We start from the raw sequence: 24,464 nt of genomic DNA, 5'->3' as shown, positions 1-24,464 counted from the left end.
TTTACTGCTTCACGCACTCTAGCCAACTGACGCTTTCACTCTAACTTTGAAGAAAAAGTGATTTGCACTCCTCCTTTGAGTGCTCACAGTTTGAAAAGTTTACATCTTATGTAAAAACAGTTGTGTTTTTGAGAGAGCAGAAGTTTTCCTCCGTTTTATAGTTTGAATCAAATTTCTACGTGCAGGTATGAGAGCGCTAGGTGACTCAGAAAAAAGGTGAAATTTTGTAGAGAAAAAGTAAAATTTTGTGTTTTTTAAAAAAAAAAAATTCCAATGCATTCCTAGTGCATTATTTATTCCAAGTATTTTGGGAATAACTGGGAAAAATTGGAATTTTAACACCAAAAGTCATAGCACCTCTTTCGGGATCAAGACGCACGTTTTGATGTATATATTACCGGGGTTTTCTCAAAGCTGCGGGACGAGTTACGCACCAAAATTTGGCGGAAGAATAATAATAAGTCTGAGGAATATTAATAGATGCCTCTGGGCTGAGCACCCGTGGCACTAACATGCAAAATTAAAGAGACTGGGTTGGCAGAGTCTACTTTTCCTCCTTTACTACTAGGAGTAGGGGCGTAGCCATCCTGGTCCAAGTCCTTAACCCTAACAGAGGTGGAAGTTAAAGCTGACACATCTGGAAGGTATGTCATGACTAAGCAAATGGTTATAATTTTAGGCAAAGTAAGTTGTCTGTGGATACTATTCCAGTTATCATATCCTGATATTAAGGTGTAGAATTGGTTACAGCATGCAGCCACTTCTATTGTTTCCAGTGTAAGAAGGACCTGAAGCAGCAAGGACAGAGAGGACTGCTGTCCTTCTCACACTCTACGTGTACAGCTGTTTGCTGCTGCCATTTGAGTTGATGATTGTTGAAACTTTCCAGCTGGTCATTGCAGTTTAGCATGTAACTATGGTAACTGCTGAAGCCACAGGTAAGATAGGTAAGACAATGGACTCGGAGGATCATCAGCTTTTAAATAACCAATATGGATCAATATGTAATGTTAATAATTTCATTATTTGACCAGCCTCCTTCAAACATTGGTGTGCACATCCTGACTGCAGAAGAGAGTTTATGTCCTGGCTTGCTTCAGTTCCTCTCTGACATGGCCCTCTTTGGGAAGAACACCTTGCTGCTGCTGCTGCTGCCACTGCAGCATCTATCACTTTAGGCTACAAACAGGAAAAGACTAGTCTGGTTCTTAAACTGAGAGAATCCACCCATCAGTCACTGAAGAAGTGGAAAGCCAAAACCGAGAAAGGATTGTGCAATTGCTAGGCTGCAGCACCAAGAACCTTATGAGCAGGGACCAGGCAGGAAAGACAGTGCCATGTTTTTGGTCCAAAGCCAGCCAGAGAGAGAGAAAGGAGATGGTGGTGGCAGAGGTGGCAAGGATGTAGGAAGGGAGCTACAAGATCAAGGCTGTGTCACAGGGCTGACAACGAAGGTCTCAAAGTGAGACCATCCAACACCATCTGCAGGTCCTGACTTGCTGTTGGTCATATAACTGCTGCGTCCTGACCCTGTCGAGCAAAGGTGCAATCAACCTCAGAGTTGGGAAGGTGTACAGCAGGGTGGAAAGCCATACTGCATGAGCAAAGGTGTCCACTCCCAGAGGGGGAGCATCGCTCACCCTGAGGGAAAAACAGAGGACACAGTGTTCTCCCTGCTTGCGAAGAGGTCAGTCACAGGACAACCAAACAGCCACCACATCAGTGCAGCCACATCTGGCAAGATGCTCCACTTATCCTTGAGCAGGCCCCCCCTGGACATCCTGTCTGCTACCACATTGAGGGTCCCCAGCACATGATGAGCCTTCAATGTGGGTGTACAACTCAATAACTCAAAATCAGAAATTATATTGTTCAAGCCACCAAACTCCATCAATCCCATTCAGCGTGCCATCGGTCCCTAGTCTGCACAATGAAAAGACCGGCATTAGAAATCTAGGAGTAGGCTACTGTTTGATTCAAATCTAAGTTTTGAAAACCACCTCAAAACAATCATGCTTCCTTCAAATAAGAACCAACTCCAGAATCAAACCAATACCGTCACACTTTGATCGGGAAAAAATCATTCATGCATTTATCTTCTTTATCTCAGACTCGACTACTGTAACTCCAAAACAAAGTTGTGGGGTGGCCGACTGCTGCCACAGTTTGAGCTCCAGGGCGACATCGCTGCTGCAGACCAGTCACTGCTGTAGCTGCTGCTGCTGACGAGGAGGAAACTGCTCCCACACCTTCCTCGCCATCTCCAGTCGGTGGATCATCACCTGCAGGTCTGAGCTGAAGAGGGACTCGGTCAACAACGGCATGTTGAGCAGCTGGCGACAGCTGTGTAGCTCCTGTACATGTGGGAATTGTGACTTCAAGGAATTCGGGATGAAAGGTTTGAAGTAAAATTAAAAAATAAAAAAAAAGAATAAGTTAACCAATTCGATAACGATAACAGATACATCCCAGAGTTTCCTGGGTGAAAGTCCTGTTTGTGATCCATTCTTCCATCACAGCTAGGTCCTTGTGTGGACTTTGCCAAGCTTTTGCAAATAAAAATACATTTCTGACCTAAAGAAGTTGCTAACACACATTATACACCTTGTGTTTAGAGTGAGCAGAGAAATTAAAAATACATGAAAAAACATCAATGCTTTTAGTCTTATTTAGACCTAAAAATTCTTAAAAGAAAAAAAAAATTCACCTGTTTTTACAGATGAAAATAACTTGAAAAATGATCAACAAACAACTTGATGAAAATCTTTAAATTCACAATATATATAATACATACCAATCAGGTTTCAGAACCAACCATAGCACCAAAACTGCTCTCATGAGAGAAATCAATGGCCTTAAGATTAACAGAGAGAAAAGGTGCAAAACCAACCTTTTTTTTTAATTCTTTCCTCAGTGACATGATAAGGTGTTTTAGTTGAACTAAGGTTGCATTAACTACAGTGCATTATGGAGTAAAAGCAGTATGTTCATGTTGTCCATGCAGGGAAGACGAGGAAAAGAGGAAAGCAAAAAGACAAAGCAACAAGTTAGTTTGTCCATCAGTAAATTGATCTACACCAGCAGTTCTGAACCTGGGGTCCAGGGACCCTCAAAAGTCCTTGAAGGGGATCCAGGGAAAAAAATGGGAATAATTTTATTTCACTGACCAGAAATTTGCCCAATGAGAGAATGCATAAGAACAACTGTTCTGTTCACTGTTAGTCTACCAGTCTACAGTTCAGACAGTTATTGAATGACTAAATCTTATCAGGTGTGATTCCTGAGACGACATAAAGGTTGAGAACAACTGTCTACACCACAGAGCTATATTTTATTTATGATAATACACTGTGTCTAATTACACGAGGCCATTTTAAGTCCTAGGTGAAAGAACTGTTAAAGGAGAACTGATTTTAATGCTGGCACACTTAACATGTGGTGAGTATTTAATAGCTATGTGGATGAGTATGGCTTGTATCCCATGTTCAGGAGCATAGATGAACTTCCAGGGAATATTACATAGAAAAAGCCTTAAAAAAATACACAAAGTACTCCACATCAAACAAATTGTCTTCTAAAAAAATCTGTGGCAAACGGAGTACACTGTTGTCTGTCACTGTGTGGCTTTTCAAATTCTTCACGTAGTGGCTTTAAAACATCTCAAATCAATAATTTCATAGAACAGTCGATCAAATGACTGTGTAATGTGAATATGTAGTGACAAACTCACAGAGAATTATCACCAATTTTGCAGTTCCTCTCGCTCTACACAGCTTTTTAGCCTCTTTACTGATTGGTTCGCTTTATTGGATCACAAATTCTCACAATTACGTTTCCAGCAGGAGCAGAAACAGCAGTAAAAGGCTCTGTCCTCTCCCTGCTCAGCATCAAACAGCAGACTGACTCAGTCAGAGAGCAGCTAGTGAACATAGTGCAGCATTCAGCAGCTAAAGATCCAGATATTTCCCTCAGGAGCTGGTGGAGACCAAACACAGAGCTAAAAGAGAGGGAGCACTGAACTTAGATATTTAAATTCATCAGGTGGACACTGATGACTCCAAAAAATGTTGACCATGTCTGTCAGGTGTGAAAATAAGCAACTATTCTAACACTATCTAAACACATTCTCCACAACAACTTTGTAAGCTGATTACGCCCCCCCCCCCCAAAAAAAAACTACAACAAAATATCAAGCAAAATATTCATTAATGCAGCTTTAATAACATTTATAATAAACAACTTCTGTTATATATGTTACACCTTAAGTAAACAAATACTGTTCACCATTAATGTTCACTCTTCTTCTTGAAAACTGTAGTTTAACAACAACAAAAAAAAACTTAACTTGAGGTCCTCTTACAAGCTGTAACTGTATCTCATAGCATTCAGCAGTAGATCATCTTTTTCCATGAAAACAGAGCGAACTCCATCCAGTGATGAAGACGGCAAGATGCAGTTGAAAGCTCTGCAGTGCACAGCCTCATTAGATAAACCAGAGGTAAAGGATCCACTGAGGGTCCTTCTTCAAACTTATATTTACAATCCATCCAACCATCTGAAAGCAACAAAGGCAGATTTCTTCTCAGGAGTCCTCCTTCTCTTGATACCTGTAACACCAAAGATCAGCAAAAAAAATCACAAGGCAGAACAAAATGATCCACAACACACAGTGTATTCATACTCAGTGTGTTTACATGCAGTTAAGTGACCAGGTTAGTCAGAGAAACCAGGCTATGAGGGTAATTTGGAGTACATATTTACATGCACTGTAATAACCAGGTTACTGTAAATCTGCAATACATGCAGCAGGTCAGTGATCAGATCTCTGCCCTGCCTCTGTCCTTGTTCTGGAAAAATTACTGATTTATTTTAAAGTAGCAGTGATAGAAGACGCAGTCTGTGTCCTCAGGTCCTGATTTTTTGTTGTGTGTGTGTGTGTGTGTGTGTGTGTGTGTGTGTGTGTGTAGCCTGAGAGCTCAGTGAGAGGACAAACAAACACAGAGCTTACCCTCACAGCATGAACGTGTTTGAGTTTAACTGTCAAATGCTCAGTGTGTAGATCGACTTATTTAACGTGGATTATTCAGTGGGACTTTGGATGGAATGATTTTAACTACAAAGACGCATCACTCCGCATCTCTCCCTTCATCCAGCCACTCTGCTGTTACTTTCTCTGTCTGTAGTCTGTTATGCACATGTACTTATAACAAGACAATTAGAAACCTGGTTACCAGTAAACATGGCAGAGAAATCCAGGAGGATTTCACCTAGATAAATCAGGTTTCCTGTTTACATGACATTTAAGGAATCAGGTTCCTGGAAATAGCTAAACGAAACTGACTGATTACCTGCAGTGTATACAGGTGAAGAAGACAGTCTGTCCTTCATCTGCAGATCTCATCTGCCTGGTGTGGTAAACCATCCCCTCTTTATTGCAGCGAGAGCAGCGTCTGTCAATCTAAAGGAAGAAGATGCCCTTGTTAATACAATGTACCATTGTTGCCATAACACAAAACAGTCAGCGAGCAGCAGTGCAGTTGTTCTTACCACAGGTCCCTTCAGTTCAGAGTCCTCCTCGTCCTCCAGAACCACCGATGACTGCTCCACAGGGTTAAAGATTACTGTAGAGTGGATCTTCTGACCTGAAAACTCTGGAAAATAAAACACATGCATGTTAAGGATAATCTGTGGAAATCTGTGCAAAAAATGTTACCAACTGTTTGTATATGGACTGTTTTTCTAATGAAAGTGGACAGTGAGTTGTGTGGATTATTTAATGTAATAGGAACATTGTTTCTGGAAAGACACTTTACTGTTGACTTTTAAGGCATGGGTAGATACCACTAGAGGGAAGTAAGAATATGTTTTGTTTTTTGCTTTATTTGTAAATTGTTAAACCAACTCCCTAAATTTCAGCTGCTCTGCTCCTATTACGCAAATGAACTGTAGTTGTAACTCTACAGACGACCTCCAGGACGCAGCTCACCAGTGTTTTTTATTGACATTTAATTTGTAAAGAAGAACAGTTCCCTCGTAGGTACATTTCCACATCGGACAGACTAGTGCACTGTGGAGTGTGCTGTCTTTCTGTGCTAATATACAGCCTTCTATAGACCATACTTGGTACCTGCCACAGGGATGCAGAAAGAGCAGCGGGGGCAGCGGACTGTGTCCTGTATTCCTGGGAGAGGAAGAACATTCCCACACTCTGGACAGAAGTTGGGATCACCACCAAAACACGACATCTCTGTGTGAAGAAAAGGAGCATCAGTACTGTATTAAATCTTTACATGGTCACTGTGTACCACAACAAACACAAACTGTCTTTTGGGGGGGGTTTCTGCATTGTATATCAGTATATTTACAATATTAGTTACAATTGAGACTTTGAAATAATTAAGTTGTAGTGTAGTGTAAATACTTGTTTTAAAAGAAAGACTTTATCGATTAATTTGAGAAATGTATCTTATTGTATTCTCAGTCTGTGTTGCGGTGACACTGACACACTTGAGGGCTCGCCTTCAAAATAAACTAAAACATTAACATGGGACTGAGTGTATGTAAGAATTGAAAATGTGACAAATGCTAGCACAGAATTTAAGGGAGCATGTAACTTTAGCACGTGAGAACTGGACCACATCTGGATCTGTTAGCTACCGTTATATTCAATTTAGCCTTAGACAGACTGAGACCAGAATTTGGTTACTGACCTGTTTAATTTGTAACTATTGTTATTCCCAATAAATATTAAGCAGTTTCGTCGAAAAGATCAAACTGTCTCTGTGATGTTACTCAAAGTTTGGCATCCGCATGGTCGCACACCGCTGGGTCCTTCTACTCCTCACCGTCGCATACTGAAACGTCATTTAGGTACGCCAACGTTAGCGCTTTACTTTGAACAGACGTTGTGGTTCATTTTTATCTCTCGTAGTTAAGGTATGTCGATTGTTAAAAGTCATTGTAAACCGACAACATTACCATTACATACCGCGATATATCTGTTTAATTTTAAAGTTCAGATTTGAGCCGGAAACTGGTTTAGCAGGCAACTTGATGAGTTGCTTGTTAGCCATCGAGCTAACTGCAGCTAGCCGTTCAAATACGTCAGTTTGGTTTTGACAGGCTAACGTTGCACAGTAACTAGTCTTTATGCACATAGGCCAACCTAATATCACACATTTCTCTGAGTACGCGAGAATCTTGTGCCGAATTTATTTTGGTAGCTGGTTAATATGATTTATTATATGCAAAAAAATGAAAAAAAAGATTTTTAAAAATCCAACCAGCAAAAATAATCCCTCTGTTTTTTTAAACTGCTTGTGTCTTGATCGCTGCTTTGATGTCGGCCACGACGATATTATGAAAAGAAGGCTTCCGGACTATTCCTTCAAAATAAAGGAGCAGAACTTTACCAGAAATTCCACATACTTAAATTTTATGAAGTTCCCGACATTAAAATCCGACAGCTGTTGTCACAGTCAGTTGTATGCATAAACCCTCCTGTCTAGTCTCAGGCAAACTGTCAGCATATTTTTTGAGGCTAGGGATACATCAATTAACAAAAGACTACCTTGGTGCAACATGCCTTTAACATGCAGTTATTACTATTTTGGAATTTTTGCCATATATAAATGGGTTTTACACATATATAACTCTAATAACCATCCAGACACTGCCAGTAGGTACAATGGACTAAGGTGCCAGGAGATGCAAAACTTCTGGGTAAAAATAATGTAATGCATTACAAAAAGAAAGTTGCCAGATATGCTTTGGCGGTTGTTAATATACCTGGACTTACAGTCTATGTGTGGGAAACATCCTAACCACTGATATTCCAGAATATATGGGGACACTTGAAATATGGGGGCACTAACAATTACTTTTATTATTGTCGATCAATCTCTTAATTATTTTATGATTAATTAGTTAAATAGTTTAGAGTTGCATCGGTATAGAAACAGGGAAATGCAGGAAATCTGCTGAGTTTGAGGAACTGGAGCCAGTGAGTGTTTGATAAATCATTTAAATGATCAACTGACTTTTCAGTAGATGAACTAATCGATCATTTATTTTAGTTTGTTTCAGCACTATGATGAATTAAAGAAGTATATATGCATATATATGCCTCTCATCTTTTAGTCTGTGTGGTTGTGGAGGGAGAGTTAAAAGCAGGGTATTTGTTATGTGATGTTTTTTTTGCTCTTTGTTTTGTTTGTGTCCTTGAGAAAATAAAGAATCAGTTGATTTATTCAAATCAAAATTACTTTGTGACACCAGTACTGAATTTGAAATAGCAACTTAAGGAATGTTACATCTCCTATGAAGAAATTACAGAGGTGGAAAGGGAGTCTGTAGTGTCCAAAGAAAACCGGAACACTCTGAAATGTAGTGTTGTTTAATACAGCAGTCCAGTCATTATATTATACCTCTGGAGTTTCACATAACACGTGTGTTACAGCTGTGTCAGGATGACTGAGAACGACGTGGACAACGAGCTGTTGGACTATGAGGAGGACGAGGTGGAGGCTGCAGGGGTTGGGGATGTTGGAGGTGGAGGTGACATGTCGATAAGGAAGGAGGGAGTGAAGGGCTCCTATGTGTCCATTCACTCCTCTGGATTCAGAGACTTCCTGCTGAAACCTGAGCTGCTCAGAGCCATAGTGGACTGTGGGTTTGAGCATCCATCTGAGGGTAAGTTTGATGGTTTTAGAGTTCCAATAAACTGAAAAGAGAAATAAGCAAATATGCTTTTCTTTGTTTGATTAAAAAACTTGATGAGACTTATTGATGCAAGTGGTTTAACCTTTGCTGATTTTCACTCCCTTTCTTATTTTCTGTCTCTCTTTACTTCCATTCCCCTGATAAAAGACTGCCTTAATAGAGAGACATGTGCGTGTGAATGTGTGTTTTTTTATTACAGTTCAGCATGAATGCATCCCTCAGGCGATCCTTGGTATGGATGTGCTCTGTCAGGCCAAGTCTGGGATGGGGAAGACTGCAGTGTTTGTTCTGGCCACCCTGCAGCAGCTGGAGCCCGTCACTGGACAGGTGATCCTCCCCCTAACCCGACTGATAAACATGTTGATTTACACATCTGAGTCGCCTTTCATTATTACCATGCACAGTTTGAGAGAAAGACTGCAGGCAGTGCTTAGGGCTGAAACCAGCGCTGTCTTCTCAATCTCAATCTCCTCAAGGTATATTTTTATTGACAGTTGGTGAAAGACGCTGGAGTTGAACACATTTGTAACATTATTTCTCTTAAAATATCATCATTTTATGTAGAAGTCCAGTTTTATTCTTGACCTTGGAAAGCAGATCATCAGTATTTGTCAACTCTTCTGGAATTTGTGAGTTGTGAGATTGTTTTTTGAAATCATTTTGAGAAGGATTTGGAATGGGATTGCAAATTCTAAGCAATGTAAAATGAGCTATTTGTAAGTTTTGCTATTGCTACATAGCCATCACATTAACAGCTGTTTTCTTAACATTCTAGAAGAAACGTTGTGAGTTCAGCATCAAAGATCATTCCTTTAGTCAACAAGAGCTGCCTCCAGAGGCAGTGCCAAAGTTAACTGTTGTTTTGCTTCTGTTTCCATCACTTCTTCTCTGCTACTGAAGTTAGCATGCTAACTCTCGAGACTTTCCGTCTACCCTGAAGGAGCAGCTCTGCTCAGAGGGCGTATTATAACCTCTTGTGCTGGAGACACAGCGATGGTTGAAGGGCTCAGTGAGACAGAGGTACTCCTCCTGCACTGATGACTGAAGAACAGCTGAGATGTGATGGCATGTGGTTGAGTGTCTCCTTCACCAGCATTTTGTTTGAACAGGGCCTGAGAAAGGATGTGTGACTGTTACTGAGCACATGTGTTTTCAATACATCAACAGTTGATGGTTTGTGAGTATCATTACGAGGCAGGCTTCACCCACAGGTGACCCACCACAGGTCTAACTGTTGCGCGTAAGAATCACTGTGGAGTCCGTTGACTCTTTCACCATGTGCATCCACAGGAAATCTCTTGCTGGAAGAGTCCAGTCTCCGGAGGAATCTCTTCAGCCTTTTTCAGCAGTGCACGTTCAGCTACCTTTGATGACCCATATCATTCTTCCAGTCTTTGCCAGATTAGGTTGAGAGCTGCTGTGGGGTTTAAACACAGAGCTGTGGTGCTGACTCCACACTGAGCCATTTTGTCATTATATCAAATTCTTCCCTGTCTGAAAGGTTGAGGTGTTTGGCAGCACTTTGACGTTATGGTTGTCATATTGTAAAACTGTATAAAGCTTTGTATTGTATTACACGGGAAATGTTTTTGGTCACATGGACTGGTGGAGTCTGCATGTTTGGATATTTGTCTGAAAACTTGGCTTGATACAGTATAAAGAACTCAGGCTGTGACCTGCCTGCTGCCTGAGTAGATGATAGAGAAGACAAAGTGAGTGGGCCACCTCACCTGTTTTGACCACTAACGTTAATCAAACCCTGTAATTTGTGTACGTTCTGATGAATTATTTTTTTCATCAGTTGGTGCTGAAGGTGTTTTGCATTGAACGTCATATGAGGAACTTGATCATGAACGCTCATTGTTTTGCTCCAGGTGTCGGTCCTGGTGATGTGCCATACCAGAGAGCTGGCCTTTCAAATCAGCAAGGAGTATGAGAGATTTTCAAAGTACATGCCAACTGTCAAGGTAAAACACCGTCTCCCGATTCTTCCCCACAGACCAAATCTCAACTGTCTCACAGCATGTGTGATGTGTGATGTGTGATATGTGATATGTGTGTGTGTGTGTGTGTGTGCCTCTGCAGGTGGCAGTGTTCTTTGGAGGGCTGTCTATAAAGAAGGATGAAGAGGTGCTAAAGAAGGACTGTCCTCATGTTGTGGTGGGGACACCAGGCAGGATCCTGGCACTGACACGCAACAAGACACTCAACCTGCGTCACATCAAACATTTCATCCTGGATGAGTGTGACAAGATGCTCGAGCAGCTTGGTCAGTAAATATGCCCTCACATAGCCCTTCTTATATTTAAAGTCAATGTCATCACATTGATATGCAGGCTTACATCTAAGCAACTATGCTGCTGCTGCTGGATGGGCTGTCTGGATTCGCTCCCTGGCAACGTGGAACACACTCATGGTCAGGGGCGGACTAGCCATTGGAAACTGCCAGTCAGGTCAAACGGCCGGTGGTCAAAGAGTTTTTATTCTTCAATTTCTGATATCAGTTACTGTACAGTCCACAGCCACTGGACAGCGCTTGTCCCTCACAGCAGCAGCGCTGTCTGTGTCACACTGGGCCAATCTAATAGTAGTAGTCACATCATCTCTGATATATTCGCATATTAAAATAGATTTTTTGATACTTCTTTAGCGTTCTTGGTGACAGACTACTAGTACCGTAAGCAAATGTTCTTTTGTCATGGGGATCGTGACGGGACGTGAGGTGATCCAAGTCTCTTGTTCATGTCAAGACTTTTGTAAACAGTCTCTCGCTTACGTCATATGAGTCTAATTTCCTGATCAGATACAGGCGTTGTTTTTTAAAAATGTAGTTAGTGTTGGCTGTGAAACTTAAAGTGCAGTCAATCAAAAAAGGTTCCTAAAGATTTGAACTCCTCTCCACCTCAACAGGCTGATCATTAAACAGCATGGTGGCTCCCAATAACCAGCTCCTTAGTCTTATTTTAGTTAATAAGCAGGGCACTGTCTTCAACTTCAACTTCAAAAAACAAATTTTAAGGATAATATGTTTATGTTCTGTGTTTCTGTTTTGAAGCCACACTTCATATATATATATATATATATATACATATATATGTAATACATCTAACACATGCCTACATTATTTGCCTTAAAAGATACAACATCAAACTATTTGTAATACATAGTTGTAACATAGTTATATCATTATAGTTAAATAATAGCTGGGTGGACTTTTCCTTTAATTCATCACCTTTTATTCCTTATTCACTGCCATTAGACGAGTGTGTATGACTGTGTGATACTAATCTGAGTCACCGCTCTCTTCTTCAGACATGCGCAGAGACGTCCAGGAGATTTTCCGTATGACTCCCCATGAGAAGCAGGTCATGATGTTCAGCGCCACTCTGAGCAAAGAGATCCGTCCAGTCTGCAGAAAGTTCATGCAAGATGTAAATACGACTCCCCACTTGCATTCACCATGCCTGCTCTTACTCCCTCCACACCTCTACTACTACTCCTCCCCCTGTTGCGCCGTGCCTGCTGGAACAGCGGGTAACAGAGTCCATGTTGCCCCGCGACCTCCATGAATCCAAGTTACAAGCAAGAAAGAAGTTTTACTCCAAGCAGCCGCTTCAGTGCGTCTGGAATGTGGGGAAACGTCTGCCCACTGCGCTGTCATGTCGTAGCCTGGCCATTGCTGTGCCTCAGCCTCACACAACTGTAAACAGGCTACATTAGTTCAGTTCACCCTGCCTTAAAACTACAATATGCAACATCTGGTCTTAACACAGGGAGCGTGTTGTGAAGTTCCCACCCCAACAAACATTTACGGTTAGGGTTAGTCAGGCCGAGTCAGACACGTCAAAGAAGCGACAGAGAAAGCATCTAATCTGCAGCTGAAATCTTCCTTTTTCAATATGTGTCAACACTCTTCACTGCTTTGTAGCTGCCTGCCTGATACTGAACAAGCCACACAGCCACACACCCATAGCAAATAGTTTAGAACTGTAAAAACTCCAAATTATTGAGAAGTGTCAGCCAGGAAAACAGTCTGTTAGTGTGGTATAAATGCCATGTAGTTATTGCAGTTGTCTTTTAATGTTAAGTCAAGTTGCATACTGCAGCTTTAAGACCCGATCTCAGAAATTGGCATCACTGCACTTCTGTGACTTTAAAGGTCCATATAGTCTAAAGGTCTCTATCCATGTGCTGTTTGATTATAAAGCAGGTCTAGGTTTATATTAATACTGTGAAGGTATCAAAGTGCTCAGTCTACAGAGAAATGCACAGCTGGAACTTTGTGATGTCACAACAAAGCAGTCACCACTCTCAGTCATGCCCCGCCCACCTGGACCAACCATCCAGCCTTCCAGGATTTGGTTTCCTGAGTGTTTATTCTAATGTTTACTTTGGACCACTCAGAAAACAGTCAGCCAATCCGGAGAGAGGCTAAGAGCTTCCTCTCTTCTGATTGGCTCACTGACCTGTTGTTGCTAGAGCTCCAGAGAGAAGCCTGAGAGAGGAGATGTAAAACTACACTGAGATGGTTTCTGGTTCTTAAAAACACAAATATATCTTCTTATGGATCAACACTTCAAATAAAATACAGAAGAAGAAGAAAATATGGAGCTTTAAGTTCAGGAACTGTCATAGGTTGTAGATTTACCTCTTTGGCTCCGACATGGCAAGATTCAACTATGAGCCCATGTCTTAGACCAGGGCCAAGAGCCAACTTAAATCTCATCTCGAAAAGTAATTATAGAAAATCACATCTATCACGTGACTCTGTCCAACCTACAGTGAAGTTTGGGAGGAACCTTTGAGAGCAGCTCTCTAGTCATCACTTGGTTATCACATGTATCATAGTCAAAAAAAAAAAATCCTTACATTTTGTCAGTGATACGTTATACTGCAAAAGCTGAAATCATTTTATTTAATCCTTTTTTTGAAATGATAGAAATATGTAGTGAAGTGTAGCAGGGAGTCAGAAAACATAAAATAAGAGAAGTCAGAATTACAGAGTTGAAAACAGACAAAAATATTTAAATAAAGAATTTGTTGGTGTTCACATTTAAGAGAGAAGCAAATCAAAAGATCTGAAGCTGCAACTTTTAAGCTAAAATTTATTTAGATTCTAGATGTTGCATTTGACAAGGCTTTTCATTATGACAGTTATTCCACCTCTGTGCTGCAGTCATCAGCACACAAGGCCAAATGAACTCTCAGCTCCTGCTGCCTACTCTCCTCGTTCCTCCCACCTTCTGTTCACTCTGCATGTATCAGTTAGTATTTAGTTTGTGGTTGATTTAACTCGATGGAAAAATGTATGAGATAAAATAAACCATGTAAGCACAACATAAACTGAAATAATAAAGGCTGTAAGCCTGGTTTTAAGGGGCCTCTGGAGTTGCTAAAGCTCCTATCATTTCATTTCAGTTTATACTGTGCCTAAGTGATACAGTACTAACAAACAAATTGCAATGCAGTTGATTAAATTACCACAAACTATTTATCACAAGGTGAAGCTGGAGCCTTTGGGGCCCCCAAGGGTCTGGACCTCAGGGCAGTTTTGTGCATTGCCCATCTTATAATCTAGCCTTGTCTAGGACCCAGACGGGCTCCTCTTATCCAGCTGCAGTTTAGTGTGAAGAGTTTTACTTACTTACTATTAAAGAAATATTATAATTAGCTTTTATTCTGAAGTGAGTGAGCAGGAAGTGAAGAAGTGTCTTTCACTGAAGTGTTGCAGTGGCCCAGAGACTAAATTCCTCATGATATAATTTTATTTATGTTGGCATTGAGCTGTAATTCAGGCATCGGATAAAGTCGTATCCAGCTGATGAAAAACTTGTGGTTTGTTCTGGTGTGCTACAGTATAGTGCGTTAATGGGTTAGAAAAGTTTGAAAATCAGTATTTTTATTTACTGGCCACTGTGTTTGGTAGATAAACTGAATATACTTCTATATTCTTCTTCCTTTTAGCACTGCTTGCATGAGTAGACGGAAATCAGTAGAAAGGAGTGCATTAATGATGCAATGAGAGGCATCATACAGGCTTTGTTTACTGGTAGATGCTGTGTAATGTGATAGGAGTCAATTGTTTTCTTTTATGGGCTGCAACTTTACTGTTGTGGTTCAGTCTCACCACTCTCATCATCTTCATGTTCAGCAGGATGAGGTAGCTCAGGAAAAGCTCTGCTCACCTGCTCAGCAGCAAACAGCAGACAGACACAGGTAGATAGCAGCTGGTGAATACAGTGCAGCATTTAGGAAGTGGTTGAGACCAAATGCAGAGCAAAAAGAGGGGGATTACTGGACTTAGATTCATCAGGTGGACACAAACACCACTCACACGTGAAAGTTGCGTTAGTATTGGGTGGTGTTGAGTACTTGTACTGTCTATGTGCTTGCTGGTTGAGTTAGACGTGTTACTGGTCATACCACAAAGGTGTCTGACTTGGCTATTTTACAGTTAAATTGATTGAGAAAGTATTTGGAGGGTGAATCAATAATGAAAATAATGGACTGTAATCACCTTAGCATTATTATAGCACAGGACGAGGTAAAGCTCTATAATGAGGTTCCATTAAATGCCTGACAGTTGTGCATCGTTAGAAGATAGCAGCTTTAGATGTATTTGTTGTAATAATGTGACGAATTCCCTCATTCCTAAATTAGATCAAGGGGCAGATAGGGATCAGTGCATAGACTCATGAGTCTGCATTGGTACATGCTGAGATCCTGAACTGATGGAGTCGTAGAGGAGCCAAAGCGGGACAGAAAAAGCTCATGAGTCAATTTGTTGTGTTGTCGTTTTAATCTTCTCAGTAGCACTACCAGTCAGTTTGATGTCTTTTGGGTATTGCGGTGTGTGTGTGTGTGTGTGTGTGTGTGCGTGCAGTTGATCCGTGAGTGTTTTGGGGGGTTAGCTACCCCACAGCCTTCCCTCTGTCTCCTCTCCACCATCGCTCCTCCACTCCATCTCCTGAACTTTCTCTTCATGATTTTCTGTGTCACCTCTGGTTTTGCCCTCTGTAACTTGGTGCCTTCCTTACTGGTATTTTTCTCCCCACTCATTTCTATACTGTCATATATATCTCTTAATCTGTCCTGTAAAGCTCCCCCCTCATACTGCCATATTCTGTCTGACCTGCTTTACTAAACTCCACTTCCACATTCCCTTATTTCCACACCCATGTCCCTCCTTCAATATCCTCAACCCCCCCCCCAACCCTCTACAACTCCTGCCTGCTCCAGCCGATGGAAATCTTTGTGGACGATGAGACCAAGCTGACTCTGCACGGGCTGCAGCAGTACTACGTCAAGCTGAAGGACAATGAGAAAAACAGAAAGCTCTTTGACCTCCTTGATGTACTAGAGTTCAATCAGGTACTGTGGTCTGAATGTTGTTGACAAGTGTGTGAGAGGTGCTGTGTGTGTTTAATTATTACACATATGTTAAGCGAACAGACTTAAAGGTGTCAGTATGCTTCAAATGAAGTAGGCTGTATAATGTGTCATCTCACCACCTATCCAAGTCCAGCTGCTGCCCCCGCTTCTCCTTAAGCCCCCTCTTTTTAGCCTTGGCGAATTGATTGTGAAGCTACAATAAATACACTCCATTGGCAGTTTATTAGATACACCTACCTGCCACAAACTACAGTACATCCTCCAAACATTACAACCTTCATGAAGGAGGATTTATTGCAGGACTGTTGTGTTAGCATACATTAGTTTTAGCTAGTTGTACCTAATAAACTGCCAACAGACCATGGTTCCATTTTATTGAGGTCTCTTGACTACACCCTGATCTCCCCCCATGATGTCAGCATCTTCTGCATGTCCTTGTGGTCTCGATGTAGTGCCTGAACTGCTCCTGCCACAGCTATGCTGATGACACCCAACTGTTCTTCTCAATATTTGGAGCTTAAGGTATTACCTACAGCTGAACCTGGACAGGCCTGAGCTTGTGTTCTTTCAGGGGAAGGGATGCCTGTGCCAAGGGGTGTCGATCACTGTTGACAGTATTGTGTTGATGCCAACTCTAGCAGTGGGGAACATGGCTGTGACCCTGGAGTAAGAGCTGCTGTTCTCAGCAAACATAGTAGCCTGTTCCTGAAGATTCTGTACAATACCAGGATGATTCAGCCCCCGCTAGGGAGCTGATTCAGGTGGGTGGCACCTCCTGCCAGAACAAGCGCAACTTACTTCTCACTGGAGCACCTGCATCTACCACCTCTGCAACTAGTCCAGAGTGGTAAGGCAACTACATCTTCCTATCTTCAAGCCACGGTCAAACCCTACACTTTTGTGCGACCATTGCACTCCTGTTTGACCGGTTGGCTCCCCCGTTCTCTTGTGTCCTGGCCCAACTCCTCAGGACAGCAGACTCACTGCACGTTTTCAATACTCGCCTTGCATCACATGTTTTAACAAAACTAAGCTGTTGCACTGGAACACTCCTTTGGTTGTTGGCTTGAGGGAGATGCACTTCCCATTTGTGATGACATTTAGCACTTGTTCCTATAGATTTGAATAAACTTTGTTGTCAAAAGTGAATTCAAACTTCAGGAACCCCCCCCAAGCCCCTCACTCTGCTGTCAGGAACGAGGTTTTAGACATTGTTAGATGATCGAACAAGCAGTTTTTTGAAGCATACTGAGGCCTTAATTCTTAAGATGTATTCACAGATTGAGTATAGAGATGCCAACAGTAGCTGAGTGAGCGTATCACTGTGTTGTTCAGGTGGTGATCTTTGTCAAGTCTGTCCAGCGGTGTGTAGCTCTGGCTCAGCTTCTGGTGGAGCAGAACTTCCCAGCGATTGCCATCCATCGAGGGATGCCTCAGGAGGAACGGTAACTGAAAAGAGAAGCACAACTCCACACCAACACAGGATTTGAAATGCTGAAGTAGCTAAGAGAAAGAGAAGGGAGTGGCTTTTGCTCATACACATACACAGCTGATCACAAGACTTGACATGGTGTACAGGCAAACACCTTTGTTAAAGTTTTGGGTGTGTGGTTTGTGAAAAGGTGGGAAATAAAGCAGACATTAACAATCAAAACCCAACAAAACTGATACAGTTGTACTGATATATATATGTGAATACGACTAATATCGATACACAGGCCAGTTTACGGCTTGTACAAGCTAATACACTGACAGATTAGGTATGAATGCATCAAAACAACATGCTTTCAAATGAAACATAATGGAGACCAGCATCGTCATCTAATTGGTGGTGAACTACATACAGTTCCTATTAAAGTGCATGAGAAAGTATCTGCATAATGTCATTTTCACTTGTCCCAAGTCAGAGGCCACAACCTTCAGTGGATGCTGTCTACGAAGATGTGATCCTTTGTACCCATCGTAGACCGTGAAGGCCGATCCAAATGAGACAGTCTGGTCTACAGAGGATTTTCACTTGTCTTCACAACACGTAACTTTTTCTCCACAAAACCTTAAGTTTTCAAGGTCCTTGGTTTTAACCGTTGTACCGTTAGGTGTTGAACTGAGCTGAAACCCAATACTTACATTTAACAGTGTAATCTCAGGCTCTCTGTCAGTGTTGTTTGCTGCCATATCATTTTCATTAACGGCACGCAATGAATCTTGGGATAGGTTGGACCATAAAGGATCCACCTGTTGGAGCCTTCGTTGGCCAGGAAAAGAAGGACACATTTCTCGGCGGCATTTGAAGGAGCATTGTGCCAAAGCAAAATCAAGAATGTTTCTCCAAATGATGAAAAACAGCTGTCAGTGCCCACAGTAGCTGATACAGCAGAAGTCTGACTCACTGAACAATGTTGGTGGCAGTTCAGAGGTCTGAAACCAGCTAATTGAAAAAGTTGAAACCTTTGGAAAGAGCAAGTTAAATGACAAAGAAAGTTGAGAACTTTTTTGCACTTTCGGAAAACAGCAGCAAACCAGTTACAATGACTATTACAGTTCAGTTCTCAGCAGATTCAATGTTTGTTTGTTTCTTTAAGTTCGATTTTTCGTGCATTTTTGCCTTTATTCTGATAGTACAGTTAGGACTAATGTGGTGGCCTATGTGATACGGGTTCTACCATGTGAGCCACCGAGGCACCCCAGCAGACTCAGTGTTGAATGGCTGAGCACCCAACCACTTCACATGAACAACAGAACATGCTGCATTCTCCAGACTCTTTCTGTTCTGTTCTGTTTGTTCCCTCCACCAAGGAGGTCACGCTTTCACCTGTATCAGCAGGATTACACAAAAAACTATTTGCACAAAGCTTGGTAGGGGGTGAGGCAAATGCCAGGGAAGAACACATTCAATTTTGGGGCAGATCCAGATCATTTACTACCAGTTTGAATTTTTATGTTGTTTGACATTGGCCCTGGGGGAGGTGTGTGCTCTCCGATGCAAATCGCTCCCTTCTAATTTGTTCTGGATTGAACAAATCTGTGCTCTGCTGCTTGAGTATTATAACTCATGGATGTGTCTTGTGTACAGAGGTCATCTTTGTTGCGTTGTATTGCAGCTGTCAGTGGGATATAATGTATTTCCTGAGCTTCACTCCTCTCCATTGTGTCTGTAGTTTGTCTCGCTACCAGCAGTTCAAGGACTTCCAGAGGAGAATCCTGGTGGCCACCAACCTGTTTGGACGAGGGATGGACATCGAGAGAGTCAATATTGCCTTTAACTACGACATGCCAGAGGACTCCGACACTTACCTACACAGGGTAAAGCTGTCTCTCTCACATGCACACGCACACACACTCGAGCTGAACCCTACAACCTACGCTACCAGCTGCTCACTGTACAAGGCCGCATTGAAATAAAACCAAATACAAGACACCAAAGAAGAAGTGTCCTGTCGCCAATAAGCTCACTCAGGCTTCAGTCAGATGCCAGTATGAGTCTGAGCCGTCCTCTGCTCACAGACAGTTTCAACAACTTCAAACATCAACTCAGTTCCTTAAAGGGTCCGGCTGGTGTTACTAATCAGCAGCTGAGTGCATGAGTAGACCCAAACCAGCAATATGTTGGTTCTAGTGCTGCCCCCAAATAATAGGCTGGTCGATGAGAAGAGCCGACACTCTGGTTCCTGTGGTTATTAGACAGCGATGTAGCCGAGCGTCTTGGGTTCAACTAACTGCGTGTTTAACAATAAAACAATAAACGGGACATAGAGACAAAGTACGGCTTTCCCTAACACAAATGTCACAAGCGGCACTGCTTTATGCCAGCCTTACGGCAACTCTTGGGTGACACATTACTTCAAATATGGAAACCCATAGTAAACATAGGACAGTCTGTTACAGTAATTACATACTCCAAAGTGGGGGATTATCTCGAGAGGCTAAAGGATGACCCCAAGAGGGTGACATGGAGACACCGCAGGCAAACACTCACCTATCATTCGCAGAAGAGGAGAAAAATGGTATCAGAACATCTCTACTAGTTCGTCCATCTCTTAATACGTGTGTGATATTTCCATGTGGTAATGTTGACGAGCTGTGACAAAGGCCCTGTTCAGACCTGCCATTAAAGTGAGAGTTTGCGTTACATGACGTGGGGTTGTGTGAGGAGCAGCAGGAGCACTGGTAAGGAAGCTGCTGTGGACGGGGTCAGCAGGAAAACTACCGTTTGTAAACTGTTGAACTACACTATTACTACCCACAAGTGCACTTACGACATGCATTGTATTACACCGCAGATCAGCTGTTTGAGTCAGACAGAGCTAGGTGTAGGTGCGCCTGTGCATAGGAATAAAGTAGTTCAGCGGTTGAAAAATGTAGATCCAAAGCTAAGTGAGAAGGCGACTGAAAAACTCACCACGGGACCAACTTTGTGCAATAAAAAAGTTCATGAAGAATTTCTGTTTGAATTTCTTAATCTGAAACAAGATAACAAAGGTTTGTTAAATTTGTTTTATTTACTAAGATTAGAGCCCATGTTCTGGAAAAAATGAATAAATTGATTAATTAAAAAGACAAAAATCTGTCAGTAAGATTCCAACCTGGAAGTAGTTTTTGGTCGTGATGAAAATATTTGACGGTTTTCATAGTTGGTTTGGCTCTGCACAGGGAACATGTTAACAAAAGACAAAAGTAGAATATCACCCAGAAACTGAAGTGACCGGTGAGTCTCTCCACAGGTAAATGTGCAAGTAAACTGAATGTAACGTATCAAATGCCTTTCTCCACACCGAGAAGTGAGGTCAGCTGTTCTGAAGGCAGCAGGTGTGATAAAGGTGTGTGTTGCTGCAGGTGGCCCGGGCAGGCAGGTTCGGAACAAAGGGCCTCGCCATCACGTTCGTGTCGGACGAAGGTGACGCCCGCACGCTCAATGATGTCCAGGACCGCTTCGAGGTCGACATCAGCGAGCTGCCGGACGAGATTGACATCTCCTCTTACAGTAAGTTGTATTGAGTTAATGGTAATTGATTTCAAGTTTATTCAAAGTTCACCTCAATGACTCTCCGTGTGTGTGTGTGTGTGTGTGTGTGTCCCTGCAGTTGAACCGGCGCGATAGACGAACCAAATGCTCCCTGGGGCTTCTAGTCACTTTGTATTTGCAGTTTCATGATGATGGTAGATGCAGACTGTCTTTCTAGGAAACCCCTGGCAGGTCAGACAGCAGATATTTTCTTAATCCTGTGACATTTGCTTTTGGAGAGGATGAAGCAGTGGTGGAGGTACGGCTCCCTCTGCAGGGAGAAATCAGGACAGTTTTCGTTTCATAATGTTTGTTATATTTAAGTTTCTAATGTCAGTATTTGTTAATGAATATTTAATTTTGATATTGAGTTGTTTTATGAAGGATAGCCGGTTTTCTAGGTATTTGACTTGTTATAAGAGGTAGTTCTAGGACTGGCAGTAGAGAAATGGACATGAGCAAACACTATTCACTGCTGTCTGGATTAATAAATATGGTTTTTGCTTGGTAAAGTTTCTCTCATTCTTCATCCACCTGAGTATTCAATGTTTTTCTTACATCAACAAATCCCACTAAAATGCCATAACCAACAGTGTGTTGTTGTCTCAGTACTTAATTACCTCTCTAGCCTGCCGTGGCTGTCAGCCCCAGCTCCTGTAAGGATGTGAATCTGTATAAAAAAAAAAAACAACTCACAAATATATGCATTAAAGCGAGTTCATTTCCGAAGACAGGTGGACACTGAAGCTTTTATCAAACACTTCTCAAACAGGAGGAAATAGTACATCTGTTGGGGACTATTTTCAGCAGTGGATTAATAAACATTTGGTTCTCTTTCAGGGGAAACTGGAGGCAAGTTTATGAACTAAAGTACACAGATAATTCATTTACACACTAAACTGTTTAAAAATACAAATTTTAGGAAGAACTGAAATAAAAGGATTTAAAATGGTGCTCACTATCCAATAGCACAAAGGCACGTGTGTTGAAAAGCAGAAGTCAAGAGTGCGAGTTCATCAGTCAATCATTTTTTGTACTGTGGTTGTTCACAAGTCTCTATACACCTTTGTGAGGGCTTCTACGATATGAAACTGCACCAGGAGTCCTTGTGTTTCGCCACTTATTTTAGAGCTGAGGTTAACAACATACTGCAATCAGTTCTTTTTCTAAAGAGAAGTTAAACAGCAAGTGAGTGAAAAAGTTACAATACTTTAAATAAAGGAGGAATAAAACGTCAAAATCTTGTAATATATGAGAAGTATCTGTAGATCTGAATGATCTCAACACTTGTGCTACTGTTGGAAGATTGTATCAGTGTGTTTTGGTGAGATGATTATTGAAATCTAAAAAACCAAAAGTGTTGCATTATGGGTCCATGTGATTGATCTGACTGACTTGAGAAGAGACATTACAACACTGTCGTCAGCAAATCTTACAATATGTTGATTTTGTATTTACTGCAACGTCATCTGTACACAAGATAAAAAATGAAGGATACGACACGACCTGCAGTGAGCCAAGTACAGACTGATCCAGAGGTAAGACGCCCAATGTCCATATTCTTTTAAAATATGTATATTTTGAACATCAATTTAATATGTACACAAGAAAGATGTTTCAGTAAATACATTTAGAAACATTAAAACTTTGTAGGTACAAAACTAAATGTAAAATCTTGGTGGGAAGATGGGTCGTGGGGGAAAGAAGTCCCTTGGCGGCCATCTTGCTTCGTGAGTCATTTTGATCAAACAAAATTTGGTATTTATGCATAAGATTAACTTTATTTTCAAATGTTGCTGTTACTCTGACTTTAACTGCAACATAAATGTATACAAGACGTTTTTAGAACAGTTTGGCGAATAATTTAAGATTGATGGGCCGAGAACAAAGATTTTGTTTCAAAACATTATTTCAACTTTATCATTGATATTTGAATTACTGACATCAAAATCCTGTTACATACAAAGCAAGTGAATAATGAAAATTATGTAACGTCAGCATTGATGCTTAGCCTACACTAGCAAAGAATTAAAGCTAACAAGCTAGTATGCTAATATTGCTAGCTATAATGTTATTATCGTAACCTAGCTATTTGGCCTTTTAAAATGGTAATAATACATTTCTTCCCATTGGTTAGATATCAGATTATTGTGTTACGTGATGATGTACATATTTTCCCAGAAAACTAAAATTAGCAAGGCTAAGTTTTTAAAAAATTCTCGGATACCCATGGGGGGCTTCTTACCCCAAATCAGAGGGGGGGTCTTAACAGAAAAAAAAGCTTTTATATGTGTATGTTTATAACACACACACACACCTATTTTGTACTGTCAAAATATTACACCAACTTACCTCCAAAGCATTTATTTTTATTTTTGCCCACCGGTAAAATAAGTTTGATGCTATTCAAAGATTAGCACGGAAACTACAATCCAAGAAAAGAGACGAAATGAAAATTGGCTCAATGGAGTGGTGGTGGTCTGAGTTCTAAACAGCTGCCTCTAACATGATTGTGAAACAGGAAGTAGAGCAGAAATCCAACAGGATGAGAAGAGAGGAAGCTGAGAGAGAGAAGTGCTGATCACAGCTCAGTTTGCAGGACACACTATCATATATATTTTTTTTAACTTTGACATGTCACTGCCTCATCTCCACTACACCTCTTGTCTGACTTTTCACTGCCAAATGTGTGAGGATTTTGCTGTAAATACATGGCATCTCCACCAGCCCACCTTTTTCTACAACAGTGCCATTTCTTATTTGAAATTCAAACTACCATTTGAATGTGGGAAAAAATAAATACTTGATCTGTAATGATCAGTAGGAATTCAAGATGCAACAGGCCACGCCTCTAGCTCTTTAGTTTCCAGACATTCACCTGCTTCTTCATGCAATGATTCAATCAGCCAATCATGTGGCAGCATAAACTCCTCCAGGTGAGGAGCTTCAGTAAATGAGGAGAAATGTGACTGTGACTATGGCTACGGTCACTCAGATAACCACTCTTTACAACTGTGCTGAGCAGAGAAGCTTCAGAGTGAAAAACACGTCCAACCTTCAACAGCAGAGACCACGTCAGGTTCCACTTCCTGTCACCCAGACCAGAAACCCGAGGCTGCAGTGGACACAGACTCACCAACACTGGACAGTTGAAGACCTGGTCTGATGGATCTGGATTTGTGCTGAGGCAGCAGATGGTAGAGTCAGAGTCTGAATCCATGGACCAACCTGCCTGGTGTCAACAGTCCAGGCTGGTGGTGGTGGTGGTGTGATGGTGTGGGGAATGTTTTCTTCTTAATACCAATCAATCATGGTCTGAATGTCTCAGTCTATCTGAGTATTGTTGCTG

At 41.5% G+C, this 24,464-nt stretch overlaps 2 protein-coding genes across 3 annotated transcripts; one reads left to right on the top strand and one right to left on the bottom strand.

Moving 5' to 3' along the window:
- Nucleotides 1-4,201: 4,201 nt before the first annotated feature.
- On the bottom strand, nt 4,202-7,312 carry polr1h (RNA polymerase I subunit H). 2 transcript variants are annotated; one of them, XM_087170620.1, is made up of 6 exons: nt 6,989-7,312; nt 6,711-6,854; nt 6,128-6,247; nt 5,548-5,651; nt 5,349-5,458; nt 4,202-4,607 (listed from the first exon to the last, which is right to left on the bottom strand). In XM_087170620.1, exons 3-6 carry the CDS (start codon nt 6,243-6,245, stop codon nt 4,583-4,585), a joined length of 357 nt encoding a protein of 118 aa, XP_087026746.1. In that variant the 5' UTR covers nt 6,246-6,247; nt 6,711-6,854; nt 6,989-7,312; the 3' UTR covers nt 4,202-4,582. The 2 variants fall into 2 exon arrangements, with proteins under 2 accessions (XP_087026746.1, XP_023250632.1); XM_023394864.2 differs by lacking the exon at nt 6,989-7,312 and having other exon boundaries at nt 6,711-6,865.
- ddx39b (DEAD (Asp-Glu-Ala-Asp) box polypeptide 39B) lies at nt 6,865-21,627 on the top strand. Its single transcript, XM_023394863.2, has 11 exons — nt 6,865-6,936; nt 8,459-8,691; nt 8,921-9,048; nt 10,596-10,688; nt 10,807-10,990; nt 12,034-12,152; nt 15,961-16,092; nt 17,449-17,558; nt 19,272-19,416; nt 20,947-21,094; nt 21,195-21,627. The coding sequence occupies exons 2-11, from the start codon at nt 8,469-8,471 to the stop codon at nt 21,209-21,211; spliced, it is 1,299 nt and encodes a 432-aa protein (XP_023250631.1). The 5' UTR covers nt 6,865-6,936; nt 8,459-8,468; the 3' UTR covers nt 21,212-21,627.
- The last annotated feature ends 2,837 nt before the right edge of the window (nt 21,628-24,464 follow it).

This window comes from Seriola lalandi, unplaced genomic scaffold, assembly GCF_002814215.2.
Source record: "Seriola lalandi dorsalis isolate HSWRI2012SDOR001 ecotype SW California unplaced genomic scaffold, Sedor1 jcf7180002054954, whole genome shotgun sequence".
Taxonomy (NCBI): Eukaryota; Metazoa; Chordata; class Actinopteri; order Carangiformes; family Carangidae; genus Seriola; species Seriola lalandi.
The sequence above is the reverse complement of the archived record's forward strand: the minus strand, read 5'-3'. Positions and strand labels throughout refer to the sequence as shown.